At 49.7% G+C, this 24261-nt stretch overlaps 5 protein-coding genes across 5 annotated transcripts; 2 read left to right on the top strand and 3 right to left on the bottom strand.

Moving 5' to 3' along the window:
* Positions 1–8964: 8964 nt before the first annotated feature.
* On the bottom strand, positions 8965–10694 carry PtA15_11A424 (uncharacterized protein; the record flags this gene model as incomplete). The annotated part of the gene is made up of 6 exons (XM_053161331.1): positions 8965–9248; positions 9310–9701; positions 9757–9836; positions 9901–10229; positions 10298–10418; positions 10476–10694. The coding sequence occupies 6 exons, from the start codon at positions 10692–10694 to the stop codon at positions 8965–8967; spliced, it is 1425 nt and encodes a 474-aa protein (XP_053025288.1).
* Positions 10695–11378: 684 nt separating this feature from the next.
* PtA15_11A423 (uncharacterized protein) lies at positions 11379–12993 on the bottom strand (the record flags this gene model as incomplete). Its single annotated transcript, XM_053161330.1, has 4 exons — positions 11379–11573; positions 11653–12060; positions 12139–12724; positions 12815–12993. 4 exons carry the CDS (start codon positions 12991–12993, stop codon positions 11379–11381), a joined length of 1368 nt encoding a protein of 455 aa, XP_053025287.1.
* A 3747-nt stretch (positions 12994–16740) lies between these two features.
* PtA15_11A422 (uncharacterized protein) lies at positions 16741–17822 on the bottom strand (the record flags this gene model as incomplete). Its single annotated transcript, XM_053161329.1, has 5 exons — positions 16741–16845; positions 16909–17025; positions 17087–17248; positions 17324–17550; positions 17609–17822. The coding sequence occupies 5 exons, from the start codon at positions 17820–17822 to the stop codon at positions 16741–16743; spliced, it is 825 nt and encodes a 274-aa protein (XP_053025286.1).
* A 1010-nt stretch (positions 17823–18832) lies between these two features.
* Positions 18833–21018, top strand: PtA15_11A421 (uncharacterized protein; the record flags this gene model as incomplete). Its single annotated transcript, XM_053161328.1, has 5 exons — positions 18833–19201; positions 19269–19741; positions 19838–19929; positions 20528–20604; positions 20689–21018. 5 exons carry the CDS (start codon positions 18833–18835, stop codon positions 21016–21018), a joined length of 1341 nt encoding a protein of 446 aa, XP_053025285.1.
* Positions 21019–21768: 750 nt separating this feature from the next.
* PtA15_11A420 (uncharacterized protein) lies at positions 21769–22603 on the top strand (the record flags this gene model as incomplete). The annotated part of the gene is made up of 3 exons (XM_053161327.1): positions 21769–21963; positions 22036–22221; positions 22277–22603. 3 exons carry the CDS (start codon positions 21769–21771, stop codon positions 22601–22603), a joined length of 708 nt encoding a protein of 235 aa, XP_053025284.1.
* Positions 22604–24261: the final 1658 nt, after the last annotated feature.

Here is a 24261-nt window from a genome sequence, read left to right as displayed (position 1 = left end):
TAAATGATGGGTGCAGCACTGAAAAATTGTGTTAGTAAGAAACTGAGCATTAAGAATAAACATATACATACAAATCGTGCTCCGGTAGAGAGGGGATGTATCAGTCAAGCTATAATATTTGTTTGTTGTTTTCAATCCATGTCGGCAGGCGTTCCTCAATGGCGGTGCATATTTCTTATTGCTAATGACTGTCAAAAGATGTTTGGTGATTTGATTGATGTATAGAACTATGTTTGATAAGCGAGCCAATCCTGCGACCAACAGTTGAAGGGTTATCTCATAGAAAACATCAAGGACTGATACCAAATCCCGTGCCAAGTCAAAGTCGCCATTGTCCAATTGATTTGTGCGGTTGACACCATGGTGTTTATGACGCTGCCACTCAAGACTAGAGTTGAAGTGATGTTAGTAATTCTAAATTACTTCCAAGTGGAGGGAAGACTTACATGGCATCTTCACACCTTATTATACTGTTGAGTTTTTCACTGGTTGAATTCCGTCAAGTTCGTACATCCCTTTCAATGTTGTGAGGAGTAGCACAACCTTTCTCCTGACAGATCTCGACAAACTCAGATTTGGAATTGGACAAAAACCTCAACTTCTTTGCAATCACACAAAACTGTACCAGAATAAAAAGTCAGGTTGACAAAGAGGATGGAGTGCTGTATTAAGCAGGTTAAAACTAACCTTTGCCAAGGTCTGTTTGCACAATTCAGTTGTGTAGCAATCATCTTCATCTTCATTGCTAGCCTGTTTGATATCAGCCTCACTGAGGGAGTCAGTCTCATTGTCATCTGAATTGGAAAGTGAGTCAACATTGCTTAAATGGTAATCTGGCAAGGTGACATTCTGCCCACGCAAGAGCCTAGCATATAAGGGACAAACCAGATATCAAAACATGGTCCCATCAAGGAATTGAAGTCTTACTTACAAGCAAATTTGAGCCTTGGTGCTCTCATCATCATCAGATTCAATTCCATCAGACTCGGCAGTAGCATTCTTTTTCTTCTGAGTTCCAAACGGGCGGAGTATTGCTTGGACAATTAAGTTTAAAACATGAGCAAAACACCAGATCCATTGTGCATCACCCTTAAAGCCAGGCCACTTGAGCTTCTTGAGCTCCCTAACCATTACCTTGTTATGTTTGGCATTGTTGCTCACTACACCACATATCTAATTGAAAAAGATTAGTTGCCTTTCAAGTAGAACCAGAAGCTCCAGTCAAAACTGCCTGACCTTATCTTGAATTCCAAACTTCTCAACAACTAATTGGACTGTATTTGCCAGGTACTTGCCAGTGTGGCTTTGAGACAAGCGGACAAAGTCTAAAGGCATTGCCTCTAGCTTAGCCCCATCTTCCGCTAATCAATAGACAACAGTACCCAAAATATGGAATCTGTTTGGAGATTGCCATGCATCAACACCTAAATACAATGTGCCATTGTTTTCCTATAAAAACCCGAGGCGTTCCAGTCAGCTTGCTAAGAGAAATGAAACCTATATAGTGCAATCACTTTTAAAACAGTGCGGTAGTTTTCTTGGATAGCCGAGTAGAACATGTGGATGTCCCTCAAAACACCGTGTGGGTTTGGTAGGTTCTTGACAATGGGTGGATGAAGGAGTGATTTATGGCTTGCATTGGTCAGCGCCAAGAAAAGCCTAGCTGTTTTGGTGCACCATTCGGCACATAGCTGGGGGGCCTAGAATATTTAACAGCTCTTGTATCAGATCCAAATAATTCTATTTATGAATTTTGATAAGCTTACCTCCTTTGGATTGATGTGACCACTTACTGTAAATCCAAGATCAGCCAACTTCTGATTTTCTTTGCTTTCTTTTTGTTTTCATAGACAAATTGCTGCATGTTTGTTGAGGTTGCTACAAGAGGAATCAAAGGTAGGACGGTTGATCTTGGAGCCGCATCTGAATTGGTTTCTGGCCATCAGCTTGGATTCAGAATCAATTTTAATTAGTCCAGTTCCTCATGTTACTAGTTGTCCAATCATCACAGTTTCTGTTGGAATCTGAAGGTCTTAACGTGTTGTTCTACGGTTTACGGTTTGTGCGGTGCGGCACAGTACAATTTTCATCCATGATTTCAAGAACTTTGAGTGCCAATACTGTATTTCTGGAGCAGTTGACCGTCCCCTTCCAAGGCCTGTTGACCGTCACTTCAATCTCTCTTTCCTCATCTCAACTCCCACTTCACTCGCGGCTCATCAAACCATCAATCATATTGTTGTATGCCGCGGTTCACTTGTTGAGGTCATTTGGTTTAGGCTGGCTACTTTTAGGTTCTTATATTTTTATTTTTGACTCTTGTTGACTGTTGTGGTATTATCTTATCTGATCATCTTTACCTGTATTAGCCTCAAAGTCCTAGTGTTTGTTATTTCTGGTTTCTCTCATAGCTCTCATCCACAACCTTGTTCCTGTTCCATTTAGGTAAAAAAACATTTCACTTTATTAAATTGTATTTTCTTTATTTTTACGGACCTACCTCGCGCACTGCAAAAAACTCTTCGCGCACTGTGGGCGTCGTCGTCCCGACGTCCCGCCCCCAGTGCGCGCTTCCGCCACGGCTCTTCGCGCACTGCACAAGAAGACCAACATTTTCCAGCTGTTTTTTTCTATAAATCATTGAAGGGGGTTATTATTACCTCCCTAGAATTTTCCTGAGGTACTGGGGGCTGTCCTTTCAACAGAGGAAAATTATGAAATAATTAATGAAAAAAATAATCCTTCGGTCCCCTCGGGGGATGACCGGCAAGGGGAATGAACCCCGGGGGTCTCACACTCAGATGCTAAGATACTGTACATCATACTTTAAACTTTTCACCCTGCCGACAAACGATAATGGATCCTCTTGCCGCTACTCCTGCCTCACCGGACACGAAAAAAGGCGACAAATCTTCAACAACTGACGATGATCCTCCAGAAGAAATAGCCCGCAAACGTGCCGAGATAGCATCCGGATCGGCGGGACTGAAGGCTGCCCCTGGCGGGCCGATGGCTGAATGTGTCTACGATATGTCCTCCAACAAGAAACGATCGGGACCTGATGAAAGTGGCACCGCATCTTCCTCAAAGCGCTCGAAGAGGTAAGAAAATGATTACTTGAAGATTCGTGATCTATTCTGGCTGATCAAAATGCCGCTCTACTTCTCATCTCTCCAGCTCGTCGGTAAGTTGGTTTATCTTTCTGATTTAGACCAGCAATCTGATGTGCGCGTTGTCTTGACAGAGTACCACTACGCGCACAAGAGCAACCGACGAAACCGCAACTGAAGCTGACTCTGAACTCAATCTTACGATTCCAGCGCCCCCCGAGCAGAGCTACGTGTCGAGGAAGGAGTGCTACGGCAGTATCCAGAAGTGGGCCCTAGAAAATGGTTATGCCATTGCTACTGCTAGATCATACCCTTTCAAAGGTTCAACTCGAGTTGTTTATCAGTGCGACAAGTCTAGCTATTATCGGCCTCATCGAAAATATGTAAACGACACTCTAGATGACGAGAACCTCGATGCTCAGCCGGATAATACTCAGGAAGCAAAAGAACATGAAAAAGATCCTCTCGGCGAAAAGAAAAACAATCCTCTAGATGCTCCTCGGGACAACAAACAAGAAAAGAAAGACTTGACTGCTTTGAAACCCAAAACAAATGTTGGGCTAACTCGCAAGGCCATGTGCCCATTCCGCTTGAATCTAACACATAACCTAGATACCGACAAGTGGGACTTGGAAATCAAAAACTCAGCCCACAATCACGTGCGGTCAGACCATCCTACATCCCACATCATCCACCAAAGGCTCACAGCCGATCAAATTGAAGAGGCCAGAAAGTTCCGAGCTGCAGGAGTTATGCCGATCAAAACAAAAAACTCTTTGATGAAATCTAGTTCGACTCCACTTATGGCGCCGTTGAGAGCAATCCACAACTTCAATTACCGAGAAAAGAAAAAGGAACTTGAAGGAAGATCGCCGATGTTGGCCGTGATCGATTGCCTCAGATCTGAATCTTTCAATTACCAAACAAAATCCACCTTCGATGTCAGAACCGGCTCTGATCACTTGTCAGCTTTGTTTTTCACGCTTCCCGAATCTCTAGAGCTAGCGTTGAAGCATCCGTACTGCCTTCAGATTGATGCAACTTAGAAGACGAACCTTTACGACATGCCTCTGTTACACATCGGAGGTATCAACTCGTGTAACCGATCATTCACCCTTGGGTTTTGCTTTCTTGCCAAGGAAGAGAAGATGGATTTCACTTGGGCGTTGCAACAGCTCAAAGTGGCACTTCAACCTCACATCCCTTGTGTCATCCTTACCGACAAGGAGTCAGCCCTCATGACTGTAATTGAAATTGTTTTCCCAACTACCTGCAACCTCCTGTGTCAGTGGCACATCGCCCAAAACCTGTTTGCTCACTGTTGTCCTATCCTTGGCGATGAGGGTTACAGGAAATTCCGCCAGGCATGGAACTGTCTTTTGTTCTTGAGATCGGCCGCCATTTACGCGAAGAACTATGTCAAGTTGGAGTCGACGTGTACACCTGAAATCATGGCTTATCTCACAAAAAACTGGTTCCCTCTGAATGGCAAATTCATCCGGTACCTGATCAATGATGTGCTTCATTTTGGGAACGTCACCACATCAAGAATTGAGAGCCTTCACGCCTCCATCAAGCGGTTCCTCAAAGGAAGAAACTTGTCAATGCACACCACGATCTCTGACATGCATGATGCAGTCAAACATCAGCTACACAAGCTCATGATTGAATGCACCACTCAAAAACATGTTCAAATCAGCAAACTACCCAAAGTACTCAGTCGCCTCGGTGGCCAGATTTCTCACCACGCACTTCGAACAGCCCAATGTTTGCTATCTTCTGACAAATCCCGCGAGTGCAAGAATTGTTCTCACGAGTCTTACATGGGGATTCCCTGCACCCACCAGATGCGAAAGCTAGAAGCAGATGGTCTTTATGTGGATATCGATTCTATTCACAAGCAGTGGCATCTTCCAGAAAAATTGGTATGTTTCTTTCTCTTTTGGTTGTCTTGATCTCTTGGCTACCTGATTCAACTGTTCCCCTGTTTTGTTTACAGGAGATCGATATCTCTCAGCAAACTCAGACTGCTCCTTTGCCTAGCGACGAAGACTACAAAAAAATATTCCTCCGAGAGATCTACGAGCGCTTTCAGAAGCTGCCCACGCACGACAAGCCCAACTGCATCAAGGAATTCACTCAGTTACTCGACCAATTGCATGTCCTGAAACCCCTCAAAAATCCTATCAAACAACCACACAAAGGCCGTCCACAAGGGGCGGTCAACAAGCCCAAACAAGAATCACAAAAATCAACCAAACGTGATCCTTTGGCATGGGAGTACCAAGTACCAAAGAAGAAGCCAGGTCGACCACCAAACAAGAAATCCCCAACTGGGGAGCCCGGAATCGGTGAAACTGTAGAAAAGCGCAAGCAAGGAAGACCTCGAAAGATGCCCGATGAAACTGTTGGAACTAAACGGCAAAGTACTGTGGTGGCAAAGGTCAGCTACATCTCCACTGCCTCATCAACTTCTTATGTGCTTTTGTTTGCAGCTAACATTCCTGGCTTACTTGAATTCAACCAGAAAAAATCGAAACACCTCAAAAGATTGATCTCGGAAAGCTCATCAAGTGAGTCCGATAACAATGAGCTTCCAGCCGATCCATTAGACATAGTAACTGTAAGCCTTGTAATCAGTCTTGATTGAGATGTTTACTGATTCAAATCTATATGCAACAGAGGTCGGGGAGGGTCGTGCGAAAAACTAGTCAACGAACAAAGTTGGCTGTAGCTTTGAAAGAAGATGGAAGCCCCAATGACAATGACAAAGAGTGGAAATCAGATGTACGAAGCACGGATCAAGAAGAAAGCCACAATGATGCGTCCAAAACCCACAACCAGGACGATGCAGCAAAAAGAGCCCAAGAGCAGCATGATGCTGAAAACCCCAACAGCAAGCAGGTTGATGATGCGGAGGAGGTGGAAAACTGGGTCAAATTCAATCAGGTAAGAGCTCATAAGCAATCTCTCATGTAACTACCTTCGCAGATTCAGACTAAAGATCTGTTTGATTTACATTCTATGCTGTGGCAGGAGCATCCTTTTTATTGTTTTGTTAATGCAACAGTGAGGCGTAGTATCTCAAGGTTATTCAATGTTGACGGCGACGGTCACTGTGGTTTCAGATAGGCAGCTGTAAGCATGGGTCTAGAAGAAGGATCTTGGCCAGACATTCGGAGGGACATGTTAAAACAGATGGATCTTCATGCTGTCTACAAGGACAAAAGATACATCTCGACAATATCCGATTTGATTCCTTTTGACCGATTACGATCCAATCTCAACTACTTCCGTTCCCCTGCCCGAACAACGCAATATTGGATGAACTTCCCTTGGCATGGTGATCTTCTGGCCGATGCATTCCAGCGACCAGTTATTCATATTTACAACCTGATTATTGCGACTTTCCTCCCTTTGTCACACGGCCCAACCACCAATCCACCAATATTCATTGTGTATATTGAAGGTAAGTATCACTTTAATGCTTTCCAGTTTGAGGGAAGCATTTATCCTGCTCCAAAAATCAGTCCACATTGGTTTAAATGGCGAAGCGAGGATGCCAAAGAGTTGGAAAATGTTATCCAGTTAAATTGTGATGAATGGGATAGAAGATTTCCTCAAGATCCCACTGTTGTTCCAGTTGTTTTGGATTTAGAATAAGTTAGACTTCACCACTCATTAAATATTTTTCTTATCATTTCTTTGTACTGCTTTAAAATCTCCCTGAGAAATACACTTTGTGACCCCCCCCCCCCAAAAATAATCAAGTCATTTGGTGGTCTCCTTGAGCCTAGAGCAAATTGAGATGAAATAATCATATTTCAATGCGGCAGGGACCTGTAATATTGCTTCCTGTGCCCCAGTAGCCCCAAAAATTTCACAGTATCATGGTACATGTGCAAATTCATGATCTGATAAATTTCAGAATTTTTCCCAGAGATATAAGGGGTGCGCGGCAGGCTTAGTAGGAAAATTACTGCTAACTGTATAGCTTTTTTGTTACACACCCAAACAGTCCCAAAATTTCAGAAATATTTTCATTGTGGATACTCTCCGCGCCATAAATTCCTTGGCAATAGTGTGTCATGATAACATGAGATATAAGGGGTGCGCGGCAGGCTTAGTAGGAAAATTACTGCTAACTTATCTCATGTTTTAATGACACACTATTGCCAAGAAATTTATGGCGCGGAGAATATCCACAATGAAAACATTTCTGAAACTTTTGGACTGTTTGGGTCTGTAAAACAAAAGCTATACAGTTAGCAGTAATTTTCCTACTAAGCCTGCCGCGCACCCCTTATATCTCTGGGAAAAATTCTGAAATTCATCAGATCATGAATTTGCACATGTACCATGATACTGTTAAATTTCTGGGGCTACTGGGGCACAGGAAGCAATATTACAGGTCCCTGCCGCATTAAAATATGATTATTTCATCTCAATTTTCTCTAGGCTCAAGGAGACCACCAAATGACTTGATTATTTTTTGGGGGGGTTATAAAAGGTCGTTCTATCGACTCATCAAAAAACATCTCCAGAAAAGTAAGCCGTTTTTTCGGGGGAATGCACAGTGCGCGAAGAGCCGTGGCGGAAGCGCGCACTGGGGGCGGGACGTCAAGACGACAACCCCCACAGTGCGCGAAGATTTTTTTGCAGTGCGCAAAGTAAGTCCGTATTTTTATTGTCTTAGTACTGAAATTATTCTATTTAGCCCAAACTTTTCAGTTTCAAGGCGGTTTGCTTCACTCACCAGACCACGCCCCTTAGGTCTGTTTTCTACTCTTGCTATATTGTGTCTCAATCCTTGTTTCTCATACTCTCCTTTCTGTGAGGTTGGTCTTGTGCTCTTGTCGCCGCCGCCCGTTGCCTGCTTGCTCACAAGCATCTCAAACCTCTCTAAGCTGTTTGGCTTATAAGTAAAGTTTGGCACAGAAGCAAGGATACGCACTGTAGCTAGACAACCCAAGCAAGCACGCAACCAGGAGCAACTGTCAAGCACCGCCTCTCTGACAGCGGGCATGCTCCCCATGCGCCCCTGCCTTAACTACGCCTCCCGGGACTGGGCTGCGGAGCACCCCATTGTGAAGCACCTCCAATTCCCAATGGGAGGCGCATGAGTTACCTGGATTTTCCGCGTGAATTTGTGGCTTTTGGCCAACTTTACGAATCAAAGTGAAATTACTCCACACACACTTGTTGTGAGACAGCCAGCTGGAGTGTAGAGGCTGGGCATCTCAGCATCAATGTGCTCCGCAAATGATAGGAGGCACACCATGAGAGGTCAAGTCTTGCCCCAGCAGTGGAGGTGGGTAGAGGACAGAATCCTGTGTCTCAATTGAATCCACATGGAACTTTGTGGAATTTGCATGCACAGTCCTGGCCAAACACCCACACATGAGAAGCTACAAAAGGGGAACAGGAGGACAGTGTGAGGAGGTACATATAATGTCCTGATTGGCACCAAAAGGAAGAGAAATTTTAGGTCTTTATCTGGTACCACAGGCATGGAGTACTGGTCAGGGGAAGACACCGGGAAGGGGGCAGGAAAACACTCCCACCCAAAGCCCTCACGCCAACATTTGGCAATTACCTGCAAGTCCCTCCTCCGGAGGTCGCGCTTCGCAGGCTACCAGGGCCCTCTGAAGCGAGGGACTTGTGATAAGTCGGACGCGCCCCGCATCGCCACCGGCAACCATCGGCTCTCTTACTCTGCACCTTCCTCCCCCACCTCACCTCACCTCACCCCCCCCAAAAAATACAAATAAATAAATAAATAAACGAGGGAATGGAGCGGGGGAAATGTATGTGTGTATATAAGAGGGGGAGTACTGAAAGGAGGGGGGGGGGACTACTGGACGAGGCTGAGGATCTGCTCGACGATGATTTTCGAGTAGCCCTGGTGCTGGTGGGCGAGGGTGGAGTCGGGGAGCATGAGGGCGAAGAGGGCGGAGAGGTGGTCGAGGTCCTTGAGCGGGACGAAGCGGACGCTGGTCTGGGCCGGCCCGTCCTCCTCCTTCAGCCGGGCGTCGGCCTCGTGCGCGGCGTCGAAGGCCTCGGCGGCGTGGCGGTTGACGGTCTCGAGCAGGGTGCTCAGGAAGTGGCTCTGCAGGATCGGCACGTTCCGGTCCTGGCCTATCCAACACAAACACCCATCAGCCCCACCGACATCCGGAGAAAGCGGGGAGGGGCCTACCGCCATGGATGATGAGGACCTTGTCGGGCAGGTGCCGGGGCCGCAGCGTTTCTTGGGCGGCGTGGAGGAGATGGGCGGGCGAGTTGGCGAGCGCAAGGGCGTGGGAGGGCCCCAGGGCGCGCCGGAGCGCGGAGACGTCGAGCCAGCCTTTGCGCGCCTCGGCCCGCATCTGGGCCACCGGGTCGTACACGCCCGCCAGCAGGACCATGCCCTCGACGTGCGGTAGCTCGAGCGCCTCCTCCTCTTCAGGGCCGTCGGCCAGCGGACTCGGACACCCCTCCTGCTCCGCCAGGCTCTGCGCGATCGCCGACTCGAGGACCGTCAGCAGGGCTAGATGGGCCCCTGAGCCGTGGCCCGCGACGAAGATCCGGTCCGGGTCCCCCCCGTATTCGCTGCCATGGCATGCCCATCAGCACAACGCACTCAGGGCAGGGGGTGGGGACTCACCTGATCGAGCGCGCGACCCAGCGCAATGCGCAGCGGATATCGCGCACCGAGTGGTGGCATCGTCCCTCGGGGAACTGGGTCTACGGCATGGAGACTGGTCAATCTGCGGAGATAGAGGGACGGCGGAGGGGGGGGGGGACGTACGAAGTCGGGGATGACGACGCAGAAGCCGAGCCTGCGCAGTCTGAGTCCGAGCTGGAGGAAGAGGTCCTTATCGAGCCACCTCCATCCACCGGGATGGACGAAGAAGAGCACCGGGGCGGTTGCGGGCTGGGGGTCGGCGAGGGGGGGAAGGTAGACGTCGAGGCGCTTGGCGCGGGCGCGGGCGTGGTCGGCGTAGGCGTACACGATCCCGCGGCGGACGATGGTGGGCTTGGCTCTGTTGCGGCCCAGCACGATGATCTTGCGGTAGGAGTAGTCCAGGACGAGTTCGATGCAGGAGGAGCGGAGCAGGATGAGCAGCTGCTTGAACACTGCCCGGGCCAGACACACGGATCAGCCAGGGACCAGGGGCCGCGCGGGGGATCAGGAGCGCTCTTACGGCTGTGGACGATCCGGAGGGCCTTGAGGGGCGAGAGGGGCAGCAGGAGAGCGGGCGGGCCGGACAGGTCTTCCTGGGCGAAGAGGAGGTAGGGGACCGCCGCGAGGCTGTAGACAAGCAGCTTTGGGGCGGTCAGCATCAGGCCCGGGCCGGGGGTTCTGTGGGGGGGGGCGCTTACGAGGGAGGAGGCGAGCCAGAGGGGCAGGCCGAAGACGAGGGTGAGCGGGACGAGGGTGAGGGCGAGGCCGAGCGGGGCGAGGAGGGCGCTGAGGAGGGCGGCGGGGACGAGGAGGGCGAGCAGACAGGCGCAGAGGGTGGGCCGCTGGGCGGGGCGGATCGGCGGCGCTGCGTGGTCCCGGCGGTCGTCCCAGCGGAGGGCGTGCTTGCTGTCGGCCATCGCTTGACTTTTTCTTCTGGCGGTGGGCGCTGGGAAATCAGCCAGGCGCCGCATACATATATGCACAGGAATGACGTCAGCGGGGTGCATCGGCCCCCCGAGGACCCCCGATCCACCCGATCACTCGCTGGCTAAGATCGCTCAGGGCGGAATCGCAAGCACGCCAAGTGCCCCTGATCACCACAAAAAACCTCCCACACACAAGCACACAAGCAATAAAATGCATTTCAGGACCCTGTGACCGAGGAGCATGAATGTGCAACTAGTATACATGCAATAGGATACATCATGAGCACCACACTTCGTGGGGTGGGAGCGCTGGTTGGTGTGGGGAGATAGGGCAAGGGTCCGGGTGTGGGTGGTTTAGAGTGTGTGGACGTGTGAGAAAAGATCATATTACACACAACACATAATATACACTTCCCGTCTTCCGATTGCCGTCACGATCCTGCAAAGCCAACGGGATCGCAGAGCAGACGAAGAGTCAAGAACATACCATATTGGATGACTTCCCGTGGGCTAAACATTCAGATCTGTCAGGCCAGGTTAAACCTTACTGGCTGGTGAGAACTTGATCTCAATCACTTTTCACCAGCAAGTAAGGTTTATATCTGTGAAATTTTAGTCTGTACGGGGGGCGTAGATCCTACGGGAAGTCTTCCATTCCCAGGGGGAGAGAAGCTCTCATGGTCCGGGGCCGGGCTCGGGCGGGAGATCGGCGAGCAGCCGGGGCGCCGGGGCGGGGGCGTACGGGAGCCGGGCGGAGGCCTTGACTTCCTGGATGGTCAGGCGGAACCGGGCGATGACTTCGCGCATCGAGAACAGCTCGTCTTCGGGCGACAGCTGGTGGTCGGCCAGGTGCCAGCCCGTGAAGCTCGCCTGGATCAGAGGGGAGAGCGCACAGGACGTCAGCGTCTTTGCGCGCAGACAGTCGCGCCAAGCCGGGGGGCGGGTGTACTTTGAAGTTGGCGACGTTGTTCCGGTAGGTCAGGAGGTCCGTCCGGATCTGCTCGAGCTTGGCCCAGGTGCGCTTGAGGTTGGCGATCGACTCGGCAGTCAGCGCGAGGTCTCTGTTGAGCTGTTGGCCGGAGAACGAGGCGAGGTCGAGCAGCTTCTTCCACAGCGTCTGGCTACTCTTCTTGTTGGCCAGCTGGTAGTGTTCGTGGTGGAGACGTTCGGAGAGCTGGATGCCGAGATGGACGGCCCGGGAGGCGCGCGGGATCAGCACCTCGATCGCCGCCAGCAGCCGGCTCAGCTCGGCCGACAGATGGCTGAACAGGATCTCCAGGTTCCTCGCGATCGTCTCTGAGGTGTACTTCTTCTCCCCGGACTGCACCCACTGCATCAGGTCCCCCAGTCTGGAGAACTAAGCTGGCCGGGGGAGGGGGTCAGTTTTTTTTTTTTTTTTGGGAAGCAGTAGAAAAGTGGCTGTGGATGTGCGGACCTCGTAGGCGATGAAGGAGAACGTGTTGAGGCCCTGGCCGTTGAGGTCGACGAGGTTGTCCTTGAGGTCCCGGCTCAGCTCAGCAAGCTCAGCGAGCCCATCGCCGAGGAGTTCCTTGTCAGCCAGCTGTGTCGACCAGCGGATGGCGAAGGAGAGCTCGAGGATCTCGGCCTGGTGGAGGCCGAGATGGTTGGGATCGCTGAGCTGGACGACCGAGTCGAAGATGTCGGCGGCCTTCTGCGCCGAGCCGGACACCGTGCGCGCGATCTGCGCCAGATCCTTCCCGCTCCGGCCGTCGTCTCCTGCAGAGCCACAGAACGGCCCGTGCAGGCTCGCGCAGTAGAAGCTAACCAGCGGGGTCGAGAGCGTCGAGCCCAGCACGCCCAGCGGGCTCAACAGCCGGCTCGTCACCCAGCCCTGCAGCGTGCTCGTCAGAAGATATCCCGCCGTCACAAGCACCACGGCCGCCGCTAGGCCGGCTAGGGTGTGGGGGAGGAGGGTGGTGAGGATGTATCTGAAGGGCCATAGGACGAGCCGTGTGATCGTGGCGAGGAGGGCGAAGAAGGAGCCCCGGAACCGGCTCAGACTGCTCTCTTCTTCTTCTTCTTCTTCTGCTGCTGCTGCTTGTTTGTACGTTTTTTTCTTCGGTGTCGGGGCCTGTTTTGGTTCTTCCTGCCGGTCTGTCGGTTGGTTGCCTGCATCGTCCTGCGCCTCCCCGCCTCTGTTGTGCTTGAGTCGTGCGCTCGTCCGGCGGGCTCGAAGCTGCGAGCTGGCCGGCAGCCGCTCGGGTTCTCGCCCCTGCTCGTCCGCTTCTCCGCTGCTCGATGCTGCTGGCGAGGATGCGTGCTCGGCCATCTTGGGTGTGATGTGGTTCGCGTTTGGCCTTGTCCCACCGTGCCCGGGCTACAGCAAGAGGCAGTGGTATCCGGCTCCGAGGCCCCGGATCGGAACCTTACATTATCTCCGTTGCATTCTTTTTGCCAAGAGACCCAGGGAGCTAAATATTTATTATGGAACTCGCCTTGGAACAAACTCCATTGGCCACCTCCCGCTTTTACACCGGATGGAACACCAGAAGGATTCCTTCGTCGGGCCGCATTTGCCGGTGGGCCATCCATCCCCTCATACCTCCCATCCCTCCTGAGTCCTCCCGGCTATATAAGCTCATGCCCACTCACTTGCCCCCCATTATCATCTATGAATCTACTTTACATAGAAGCAACGCAGCCGTTTAGCATTGTGTGATATCCTTGCCTACCAACTCTGCACAAGATGAGTTTTTGCAGGATCATGGTCCCTTTCATCAGCATCTACTACGCCCTAGCCTTCCTCCTCCCCAACCTCATCTTCGCTGAACAACCGCAGCTGCCAGCCGACTTGCCGCCACCTTGGCCAATGTCCGCCGACCGGGGACCATCTTGGGACCCCTCGGGTATCAAAAAGAATCCGAATTTGAATGGGCTCCGCCATCCTAAAAGACTCAAACCTGGGTGCGGGTGCAATAAGGGGGTTCAAAGTAGACCCGTGCATGCAACTTGCAAGGCAAGGCAAGCCGGTGTTCAACTCAAATGTTGAACGTTGACTTGCAGTCTCCCCGCAAAATTGGGTTGTGCAAAGTGACCTGCATGCCGAACTTGACAAAGTCCCTCGAGACTTCGGGCCCCCGGGGGGTAGGCTGAACTCGCGAAGCGAGCCTCCGTCAGGAGGGACTTACACCATATCAACCCAAGCTCGCGTGGCTAGAATGAAATTTTCACGCCACTTTTCCTTTTTTTAATTCCACAGATCACGTATCGCTTAAATGTTGCTACTATTTTACTTCCTTCAAGGCCCAACATGCTGAGCAACATTTTGGTTTTTTTTTTCTATCTTTTTCCATACCAGTATTTTACTAGAATTAAAATAAGAAAAATGCAATGTATAGAGTCACCAAGAATCTTAGCCAATTCTGTAATTTCTTTCATTTCCGCAGCGCACACACCCTCAGAATTATGTGATCTTGGTTTCACGTTTAGATCACTAGATGACCGTTATGTATATATGCTCGTGCGCTTGGACCTGCTTAGATATTCACGGACCCCCTCTGTAAACAAAGTCCGATGGATTTCAAGTTTGTATTTAATGGGGAAATTTATTTGGAGAGGAAGGATCATCATTATTGAGCACAGTTTTGGTGGAGAGGATGGCAAGAAGCAGGGCTATCACCCAAGGTAATTTATTCCACGAAATGTTACGGAAGCAAGGAATTATAAAGATTTGAAAATTCCTGCCACCTAAATTTAAAATCTAGCCCCTGCAAAACGGGTCAATAAGGCGCAAGTCCCTCCTACCAAGGGCTATCAGAGGCTTGCTTCGCAAGACCAGACGCCCGCAGCAGCGAGGGACTTGGGTTAAGTTCGCCTGCATGCACATGCGGGTCTACTTTAAAACCCCCTAATATTGTCTGAAATTCAACTGCAATATAGGTACGTCTTTCTTTCATCTCGCTTTGTTGTTGACATGATCCACCATATTAACCTGTTTGCCTTCCATTTCTTCACACAAGAAGTTTCTTTTTTGGATGGCCTATCTTGATCGGCCAGGAGGCGCTGGACCAACAATTGGACCCAGGCTTTTATCACACGGCAAACATTTGGACCACAATGATACTTTACAACCTTTGCATGATTTCCTGCAACATCCCCCAAGGCCCATAATTGTCATCCCCACCAATATAATGCGATGTGAATATCTCTCTGGATGTAATCTGCCTCCTTTTTTTTTGCATTCTTGTCAGCCCCCTACTACGTAGTCCAGAAAGCACAGAGAGCCCAGGCACGGAGCCGTATCCGCGGGTGCGCCGGCATGATGCCCGGCATCACAACCACCAATGAAGCTGCAAGGCATGCTGTGCATTGCTTGGCACAGTTTGCTCAACACAGACTACCACTGCAAGAAAAAGTCAAGCAACTGCTAGCAGTTTACATGTGGTTTTCTGCTGTGGAACTGCTGTTCTAGCTCCACCCAAATACACAATAGATTTTTCTGCACAGTGACTGTGCATTGAAGCTTGGTCAGCAGTAAGCCTTGAAAAAGGCTTGTGTAATACCACAAAATTGCTTGGAGTTCTTTCATGTCAACTGCTTGCAGTTACTTGACTTTTTTTTGCAGTGTACTGAGGAAACAGGATAAGAAGAGGCTCACAACGCAAAAATTTCAGTTTCCTCATACTGCAACTCTCTCAAAGTGATAGAATTTTTCCCCAGATTACAGAAAGCCTAAGCCTGCTTTTATTCCTGATATTGACCACACCAAATATCTTGTGATTGGGGCTACACCCCGGGTGCACTAGAACGTCTGGGGACGGGCTGATCCTTACGTCTCACGACAGGACCTCCCCCGCAACAACATACGGTCCAGTCACGGGCCCCGTGCCAGGCCCCACGACGGCTTCATGAAGCCGTCTCCCATCCCCTCTCCCAATCCGCCGTCCAAACCCCACATCACCAGACGGAAGCAGCCGACGTTAGTCGGCTGCTTGCAGCATGTCCACCACACGGGGTGTCCAAAACAGACGGCCAATACACAGTGGCTCATAAACCACACGGCCCATGTACGGCACCCCACCACAACTACCGCGTGCAACCGTCCGCGGCAAGATGAAACAGGCAGTTATTGCCCGCCGGCTTGCACTAGCGGGGCGCGATGTGCAACGCACAATGCCATAACTGTGAGAAATGTAAAGAGAGAGTCATGGTTGATTGCGCACACATCCGAGGCAGGAAATAATCTTCCCGGAAAACACAATACAACAAAAAAAATACACAAAAATGAAGCTGCAAGCGTGGAAAGAAAGAGAAATGAAATAGCTATGTACAGGGAGGGCAGGAATTTGAAAACTAGATACATGTGTACAAATGCATGGCCAGAGCAGAGGCTTAGCGGGTTGCGGCCCCAGGAGGCAGAGCAGCATTTTCTTCAGCAATAATGGCCATCTTCACCGCGACTTCGAGCTCGGTGGGTGGCCGAATGATGTCCACATCGAGCTGAGAGAAAAATGTGTCTCTGTCAAAGGAGGCAGCATTGAGCTCCAGTATGAGCTTGAAAAAACTGTAGTCATTTGTATTGCCTCAGTTTCAATGTCTGCAGAAATAATACCAGCCCACTTACGCGCGCCTGTACGAACCAGACCTTCCCCGAAGGTCTTGCAGTTGCTCATCAATTAACGCCCACTGGCGATTGGCATCACCCGGCACGCGACGGGCATAGTGTGAAATGGTTTGAATCCGGAGGTAGGCGATACGAGTCCTGATTCTACTATCAGCGTGGACATCTGCCCCATTTGCGTTGGGCAACATGCGAGCCTGCAACTGTAAATTTAAGCCAACTGTTGGCACTTGTCCCCCCTTGGAGCCAGGTCAATGGTCGCGACTTGCAGGAAGACTCACATCTATGATCAAGTTGGTTAAGGAGGGCACCGGGTGTGTTATTGGCTGACCCTGGGGGCTGTGAACCATGCTAAGCAACTGGAAATGGCTGTAAGTCAGCCCCGGCCAATAGCTCCATTCTACAGAAGATACTCACCAAATTCCGCATAGCGCCTCGCTCGTGTTTCAACTTGTCTCACAACTCGGAGTTGACACTCGCCTCAGCTGCCGGGTCTCTTTCCAAAAATCCCGCCGGCAAATAATCAATCTTAAACTCGTCGGTTTGAATCCGGACATGATCCTAAAATTTAGATACATAATCAGCCTGGCATTCCAAGAGCTACACAACAGCTTTGTTTCATACCATGGTTTGCTCAAGCAGACTGCGTCCGGCCGGTGGCCCCCCTTTGACTGGGTCGCACGAATAGACTTCCAAGTGAGGATCCATGAGTATTTCCTTCGCTCTGTTCTGCACAAAAGTCTGCGGAAAAAAATCATGATCTCCTCATCCCACAGCAGCTCAAATAGGCGCCTAGACTCACTCTAAAATGACGATTATATGAGAACAACCGCGCCTGGACAGACAAAGAGGCTGCTGTGGACATTGGACCCGCCAAATCTCGTGCGCGAATGAGCAACTCTACAGATTGTCTGACAGACAAAATCGAGTACAACAAGACTGCATATTGTCGGGGTTCAGGGATCTACCAGAATTCCCGAAGGATAATCAGTTGATCTCAAAAAAATGATTGATTGCTATCAGATGTGGGTTGACCAACCTGAATGAGCTCTTCTCCAAATTCTGTGTACGGCGCACGGAGATCATACGTGCGACCCATATCATCAACAAAATCATCGCTGAGATGAGCTTCGGCAATTTCAAATGGGACTATGGTAGGAGGCCAAGCTCGGCCAACACCCCCGCGTGGTCCCCCGTAGGTTCTGGTAGTACCACCGCGCTCAACGTAAGGGCTATCTTCTCGCCGTGAAGAACTCGGAAGTTGTTCTGCAAGACTGAGTCAGTGTTGAAACCGCTAGTCAAACTCCAAGGTTTGTGTACTCACCAGGTCTTGCAGGCCCGTTAGTCACACTTCGACTCGCCAAAGCTGAACTGGCTTGTGACCCACGCAAAGGAGGGGCGTAGGGGGCACGCCGGGAGTTGTGGCGTCGCTGGTTAGAGTGGACTCGAGAACTTGGAGTTACATCCGGGCGCCGAGATTGCTGAAGCTGACGACGAGAGGATTGGTCTTCATGGTCTGACTGGCTGGATGATGACATCCAGAGGGTGATGTTCAAAGGGGAAGCTCAAGAGAAGGATTATGCACAAATCGTGGGGAGGTGAGAAGTTGAAGTTGGGCCAAACTTATTGGAAAAGGTAAAAAATGTTTGGCGTGCCGTGAAGGTGAGAAAGTGGAATATGCTACGAGTCTGCCGTCCCTCCCACTGACCCCACCAGTTTATATGCTGGCTGCGTGATCATCATCACCGTTCAGCAACACCAAGGATGTGGGTGGGGTGGGTGGGACAGCTGTGTAATCCTCGGCATTGCGCAGACCCCTTGATCGAGCCCATGTGCTTGGGCACTCCTTCAACTCACCCTAAGCTGTAAAGCACTACGACTTTTTCATCCTCAAGTTGGATGATTTGTATTTACATATTGGTTTGCCAGGCATGTGCGGTTTATTCCTTGCTAATCAGTAGCCGCGCGGAAGCTCCAGCCGGGGTTCAGAGTGCATGGGCAATATTTGCTAAGATTTCACCATTTTTTTAGTTATATTTTGTCATATTTTCCTGTTCTAATATAGATGCACAAGGGGCAGCTATAGATGCGCCAGGAACGGAAATGAATTCACATGAGCTTCCATTTGTGGCAAATTAGACATACATAGCACAATCAGTGGTTGATGTCCCGTGTCCCGTTGAAGCCACAGATTTTCATTTCTTTCCGATGACAATTGACCCTTCCAGCGCCTTAGACTTACATAGTTCAGCAGCATAAAAATGGTGCGGCATTCGAGACCAAAGGCGGAGCAAAAAATTGATCGGAGTGAGTAATTATGCACGCTTTCTCATTGCACAAAATCATGAACAAAAAAATCCTTTATTTAACATGATTTGAATCAGATATATTTTACCAGCGCCCCGGTGAGAAGGGAGATAAATGGTACTGTCACCTTTGCGGAGGAGGAGGACGAGGCTCGAAGGCAGCTAACCTGCGTAAACATGAGAAGACTCCGGCCCATCTGGCGGCAATAGAAAATTGCAGGGAAAATACCCTACAACAAGAGATGGCAATCCCACCGACTCAGCCAGACGAAGAGATGGTCTGGACAGCAGCCCGCGACCAATCTCCTTCTCCAGATTATGAAGAATCCGGCACAAGTCACGACAACAACTTGCAAAGAGATCTGGCTTTTGTAGACGAGAATAGCGCATTTGGAGATTCTCTGTCAGATACGGACTCCCACTATTCAATGGATTCATCTGGCTCAAATTCAAGTGAGGAGTTAGGTTGGGACGGCCTCTTCGACGCCGACCACCCAGAAGTGCCAGGCAAGCCGTTGCCGGGGGCTGATGCTAACGACCAAGGTCAAGGCAACGCGGGCACTCCACGGCTGCGTCGAAACTGGGACTGGTGGCCGTTCAAGAACAAGCAGGTATGTTGCATCTTTTCATTGTAGATGCCTTGCTAGTATTGAAATGTTCGTGGATCTCTGGTGTCAGTACCTGGTCGGCACTATGGTCATTGGTCACACACGGACAATAATCTCGCGTGTGATGTATAATCACGTACGGATGATGTTTGATATATCGGCCGTCGAGCTCCCCGATTGGACAACTGTACGCCGTGTCAAATCAAACCTTCGCAAAATGGTCGGCCTCGAGGTATTAGGTCACCGATCAGTAGTTGGCACACCCGTACACACATTGAGTCTTAAAAAACTGATTGCACTCAAGCTGGCCAACCCAATTGTGGAGCCACACATACAATACTATCCAGAGCAGGCCAATGGCCGCCAAATCTACAAGCTGTCCCAATCAGAGAAGTGGCTGAAGGAGCTCGGTCCGGACACACGTGCCCAAATGGTCCGTCAAGATGGCCGTGATTACTATCTGCATGAGCTGGTACAGATGCAGTCCAACCTCCTAGTTATCCCTAAGTTCTTTTATGAATACAAAGGGCGGATGTATGCCCGGTGTGTCACACCAACAATTGATGTAGATGAAGTAGGCGGGGGGCTGAAGTTCATTATCCCCAAAAACCTTCCATTTTCTTCTTCTCAATTGAACAGCCACAGCGTTGCTGATTTCTGTGTTGAATACCCTGTGATGGATTCACCGGACGGCACATTGATGTCCACGCTTTGTGGCAACAAGATCTATGGTTGGCGGATAAGTTCTTGTTTTTGTGCTATTAGAAAAAGTGCTGATGCATGTTTTCCTTTTTGTATGTAGAGCTCGATGAGTGTGACAACATTGAGGTTAGGACAATGACCAACCCATGGCGCGCAAAGGCCGGCAAACGGGTAATCAGACACGTCCCAATCTCCCTTTATTCTGACGACACGTCGGGGAATTCATCCAAGAAATGGAACAAACACATCTCGTACTACTTCAACCTCGCCGGCCTACCCCCAAAGCTTACAAATCAACATTTCCATTGCCATTTCCTGTGCACATCCAACAGTGCAGGTGCATTGGAGCTTGCCGAGGGAATAGTTGATGACATAATGTAAGTTCACCATCATTGATGGTTCTCAATGGTATGGTCAGCGCAGATACTTTTGAATGTAGCTAACCTCACCGCTTTTACAGGGAACTTGTTGAGAAAGGATGTGTAGCGTATGATTGTGGCTTAGGCGAAGAGGTCCTAGTCACAACGAGTCTATTGTGTTTCCTTGCGGACACTCCAATGCATGCGGAGATAACCAGTACCGTTATGCCCAACAATGCGCGCATCCCATGCCGTGTGTGTGATTTAGGTGTAATAAGGGCGGCCCAGAAGAAAACTATGGCCTATCTACAGTTTTTTTTGCAAATCAGTGCCGATGGAGTATGGGTATGTACTCCTTGCCTAGTTTTGATGAAATTTTCATTTTGTGTCGAGGAGACCCCTTTTTACTGATGATGTGGCCGGCTTCAGATTAGAAATGGGATACAATCGTGGGTAGCGATAATAGCCAACTGCTATCGCTTGTGGGAGACCTCTAAAGAACTAAGGACCAAAACTCTGGTCGGAGATCTTGGAGGCGAGCTGGGAATCAGGGATTCCATCAATAGACAAATCTTCATGTATGCATATGACATCCGCGCCCGGGGAGCTGAGGCCACCACCGCCAATCACTTGTTTACGGAACGGATTGACCGTTTGGACCAGACGAATAAGCCGCGACTGTTCAACTCATTTTTCCGAGTTCCAGGTGAGTTTTTGTTTTGGTTTGCGGCTTTTGTGATGTGCGATGTGCTACTCTGATTACTAAAGCCAACTCGCTTCTTGTCAGATTTTGATGGGTGTACTGACACCCCAGTCAAAGTCTTACATGTTTTCCTCCTTGGTGTCGTCAAGTACTTGGTCCGAGACCTTATGGGAAGGATGAAGGCAGCTCAGCTGCGGCTGATTGAGGGCCGATACCGCGCTTTTAATACCACAGGATTAAACATCCCCTCGCTCTCGCCGTACTACATGGCCAAACACTCTTTCAACTTCATTGGGAAGGAGTTCAAGATGGTCCTTCAGAGTGCACCTTTTGTGCTTTTCGGCTTCATGGGGGAGGCTGATCGACTCGTGTGGATAGCACTGTGTCAACTGGCACCTCTGGTTTTCCAAACTCACATAGATGACATGGACGAGTACCTCACCCTGCTGCGATTCCATATACAGAAATTCCTGTATTATCTATTCAAGATAACTGGGCAGTGGGCAAACAAGCCCAAGTTTCATATGCTTCTACACCTGCCTGAGTCGATTAGGCGGTTTGGCCCCGCGCCCTTATTCGCAACCAAGAAATTCGAGAGCTTCAACGGAGTGTTGAGGAACGCCTCGGTTCACTCCAACCGCCAGAGTCCTGGAAAGGACATTGCAACGACCTTCGCAAACTCCAAGGCTCTTCGGCATCTGATCTGTGGGGGCTGATTCAATGATCCGAGATCATTTAAACGGTACATAACGGCTGCACCCGCCGTCAGTCAGCTCTTCAAAAGAAACCGCTTGATCCAAAAAACAATGGATTACAACGACATCGGACACATTGACGACGATGAGCATTTCCCCCAGCCGGTCAAATCAAAACTTTTGCAAGCCAACAAGGCATTGGTCCCGGGGGAATTGGCGAGGTACCTTCCCGGCTGGCAGCTGATACAGCTGAGTGCTATACGATGGACCTCTCATCGGGTACTCAAGCAGGGTGTATTTGTTTTGGTAAGTAAGCTTCATTTATGACTTGTGGTGTACAGGTCTAGGTTAAATCAAATATATGTACACGCTATGCAGGTGAGACCAGCGGACAGAAGCAAGGGACACAAGGTGGGGTGTATAGCTCACGTGTGGCAGGCGAAAAAAAGGTCTCGAGTGTCCTTTTGGGTGTGCTACACCGAGTATGAACGAGGCAACATTGATCCATACTATCAATTGCGGTGCATTAGGAGGAGCGGATCAAACCGATTTGCTCGTATCAGGGTGGGTGATTCCCCTTTTCATAGTGTTTGAAAGTAAAAACATATACTGACTGAAGGAAATCTTCAAGGATTTGGTTTTGACCCTCAACGTGCAGCACAACTGTGTTGCCGGAGGTTGTGAGGTGTCAGCAACAGGGCGGGTTTGTGTTGAGCGGGAGGAATCCGAGGAAAACAATGCCACTGTGGCGCATAAGGATGCTGATTGTTTTGTGGTCAACTCTGGCGAATTGCCCAGGAATAAGGAGCTCGTCGAATGGGCGGATGTCCCAAGGGGAGAAGAGCACATCCAACACCTCATTCCGATGTTAGAGGGAGGGCTGGCTGCCTGGCTTGGGGCAGGTGGGAGTGTTTCCAACGACGAAGAGGCCGCGGAAGATGATTGAATTCAGAATGCAGAGTTATGGCTGTTTTTTTGTACAACTGTTTTTTTTACATGTCTATGTACATATATACGTGGCGGGTAGCCACCGTGATGGGGCTGTGCTGTGATGCCATGCCTGTGGCTGGGCGGTATTCTTGCCGGGGCGAATACAGGGCAATTTTTTTTGGACAGTGGGCCAGCACAGTCTTGCAGCACCGTCGTAAGGTGGTGGGATTGCTGGCTCATTGATGGCAAATCCTGCCCGACGGGGCTAGGAGGGCTGCTGTGTGGGAGGCTAGGCTTACCCCGTCTGGAGATGGTGATTGGCGGTCTTGCCTCACTGGGACCGGCTTTTGCCGTACCTGCGGCGCGTCGATGTCGAATTATTGCCTTGGGCGGTTCGACAACAAACTTTGAAATTTATGCGCCCGTGGTGTATCTTTTAAGAGCACACATTTCCTTTTTCTCCCATTGGGTTTCTCAGCTGTCAGCCTTAGAGTCAACACAGTTGACCCAAAACTGCCTTTTATCTCCATTTTATACCTAAATGTGCTCATATCTTTTTAACCTTAAGACATAAGGTTTTTTTTGACTTCAGATTCTGTTTTCTCATGCAATTCTAACCCTACTTGCAACTTATCATTTCTTTGTAACCCTACTCTTTCCCTAAGTTCTTGTGTCAGCCTTGGAGTCTGTTCCTCCAATTGGGTCCCGCGACTCAATGAATTACGATTGAGTCCCGCGACTCAATGAATTACAATAGATTCCCGCGACTCAACAAATTACAATTGAGTCCCGCGACTCAATGAGAGTTATGGCACGCATGCACAGTTGTGATGTGGCAGCGCTACCAGGCAATTGAGTCCCGCGACTTAATGAATTACGATTGAGTCCCGCGACTCAATGAGAGCTATGGCGCACATGTGCAGCTGTGATGTGGCAGTGCTACCAGGCGCGCCAACCACTTGTACATGTGTAATTATGTAAGCAAACTGTGAAAATTTTCAAAGTCAGGATCTCCCTTGCCTGAGGAGGATCAACAGACTTCAGACACCCAGAACCACACCACCAGATAGCCCAGGATCACCACCAAAGAGGATACCACGCTCCCAGTATACCTACCATCACAGGCGCCTAGGATATTGACAGTAAGTATCACTCTTTCACTGAACCTTGACTATCTCAGAGGTAGAACTCTGTGTCTCTTGATTGCTCTCTCCTTCTGCTTGCTTTTGCCCAATCTTTGATCACAGGTCTGCACCTATCTTGACATCATCAACCAAAGGATTCTGCTGCATCATATCCTTCTTTTTCTGTGGTTTTTGCAAGAAACAAACCACATAGGTTTCCCTTTAAAGAACCTTGACTATCCAGAAGGAAGCTAAAAAATTGTGGCTGGATTAAACTTATCTAATCCAGAAGCCCTCCACGTTTCTGTGGTGAGAGGAGGCTGTTGCACTCTCTAGCACAGCTTGGCAGCACTCTTCTAAAGAGGTAGCATTGCCAGTGGACGTGCATTCCCACCAGAATAACCTTGAATATCTGCTTATCTTGAATCTGCCCAGTCTCTTTCTCTCTTTCTCTCTCTCTCTCTTATATTTGTAGTTTCTTTATCCCGTAAAATCAAATGTTGCCCCCCATATCCTTGTGTCCTGCTGTCACTATAGAGACTCAGGCTCA

Source organism: Puccinia triticina, chromosome 11A (genome assembly GCF_026914185.1).
Source record: "Puccinia triticina chromosome 11A, complete sequence".
Lineage (NCBI taxonomy): Eukaryota > Fungi > Basidiomycota > Pucciniomycetes > Pucciniales > Pucciniaceae > Puccinia > Puccinia triticina.
This window is presented reverse-complemented; position numbering and strand designations above follow the sequence as displayed.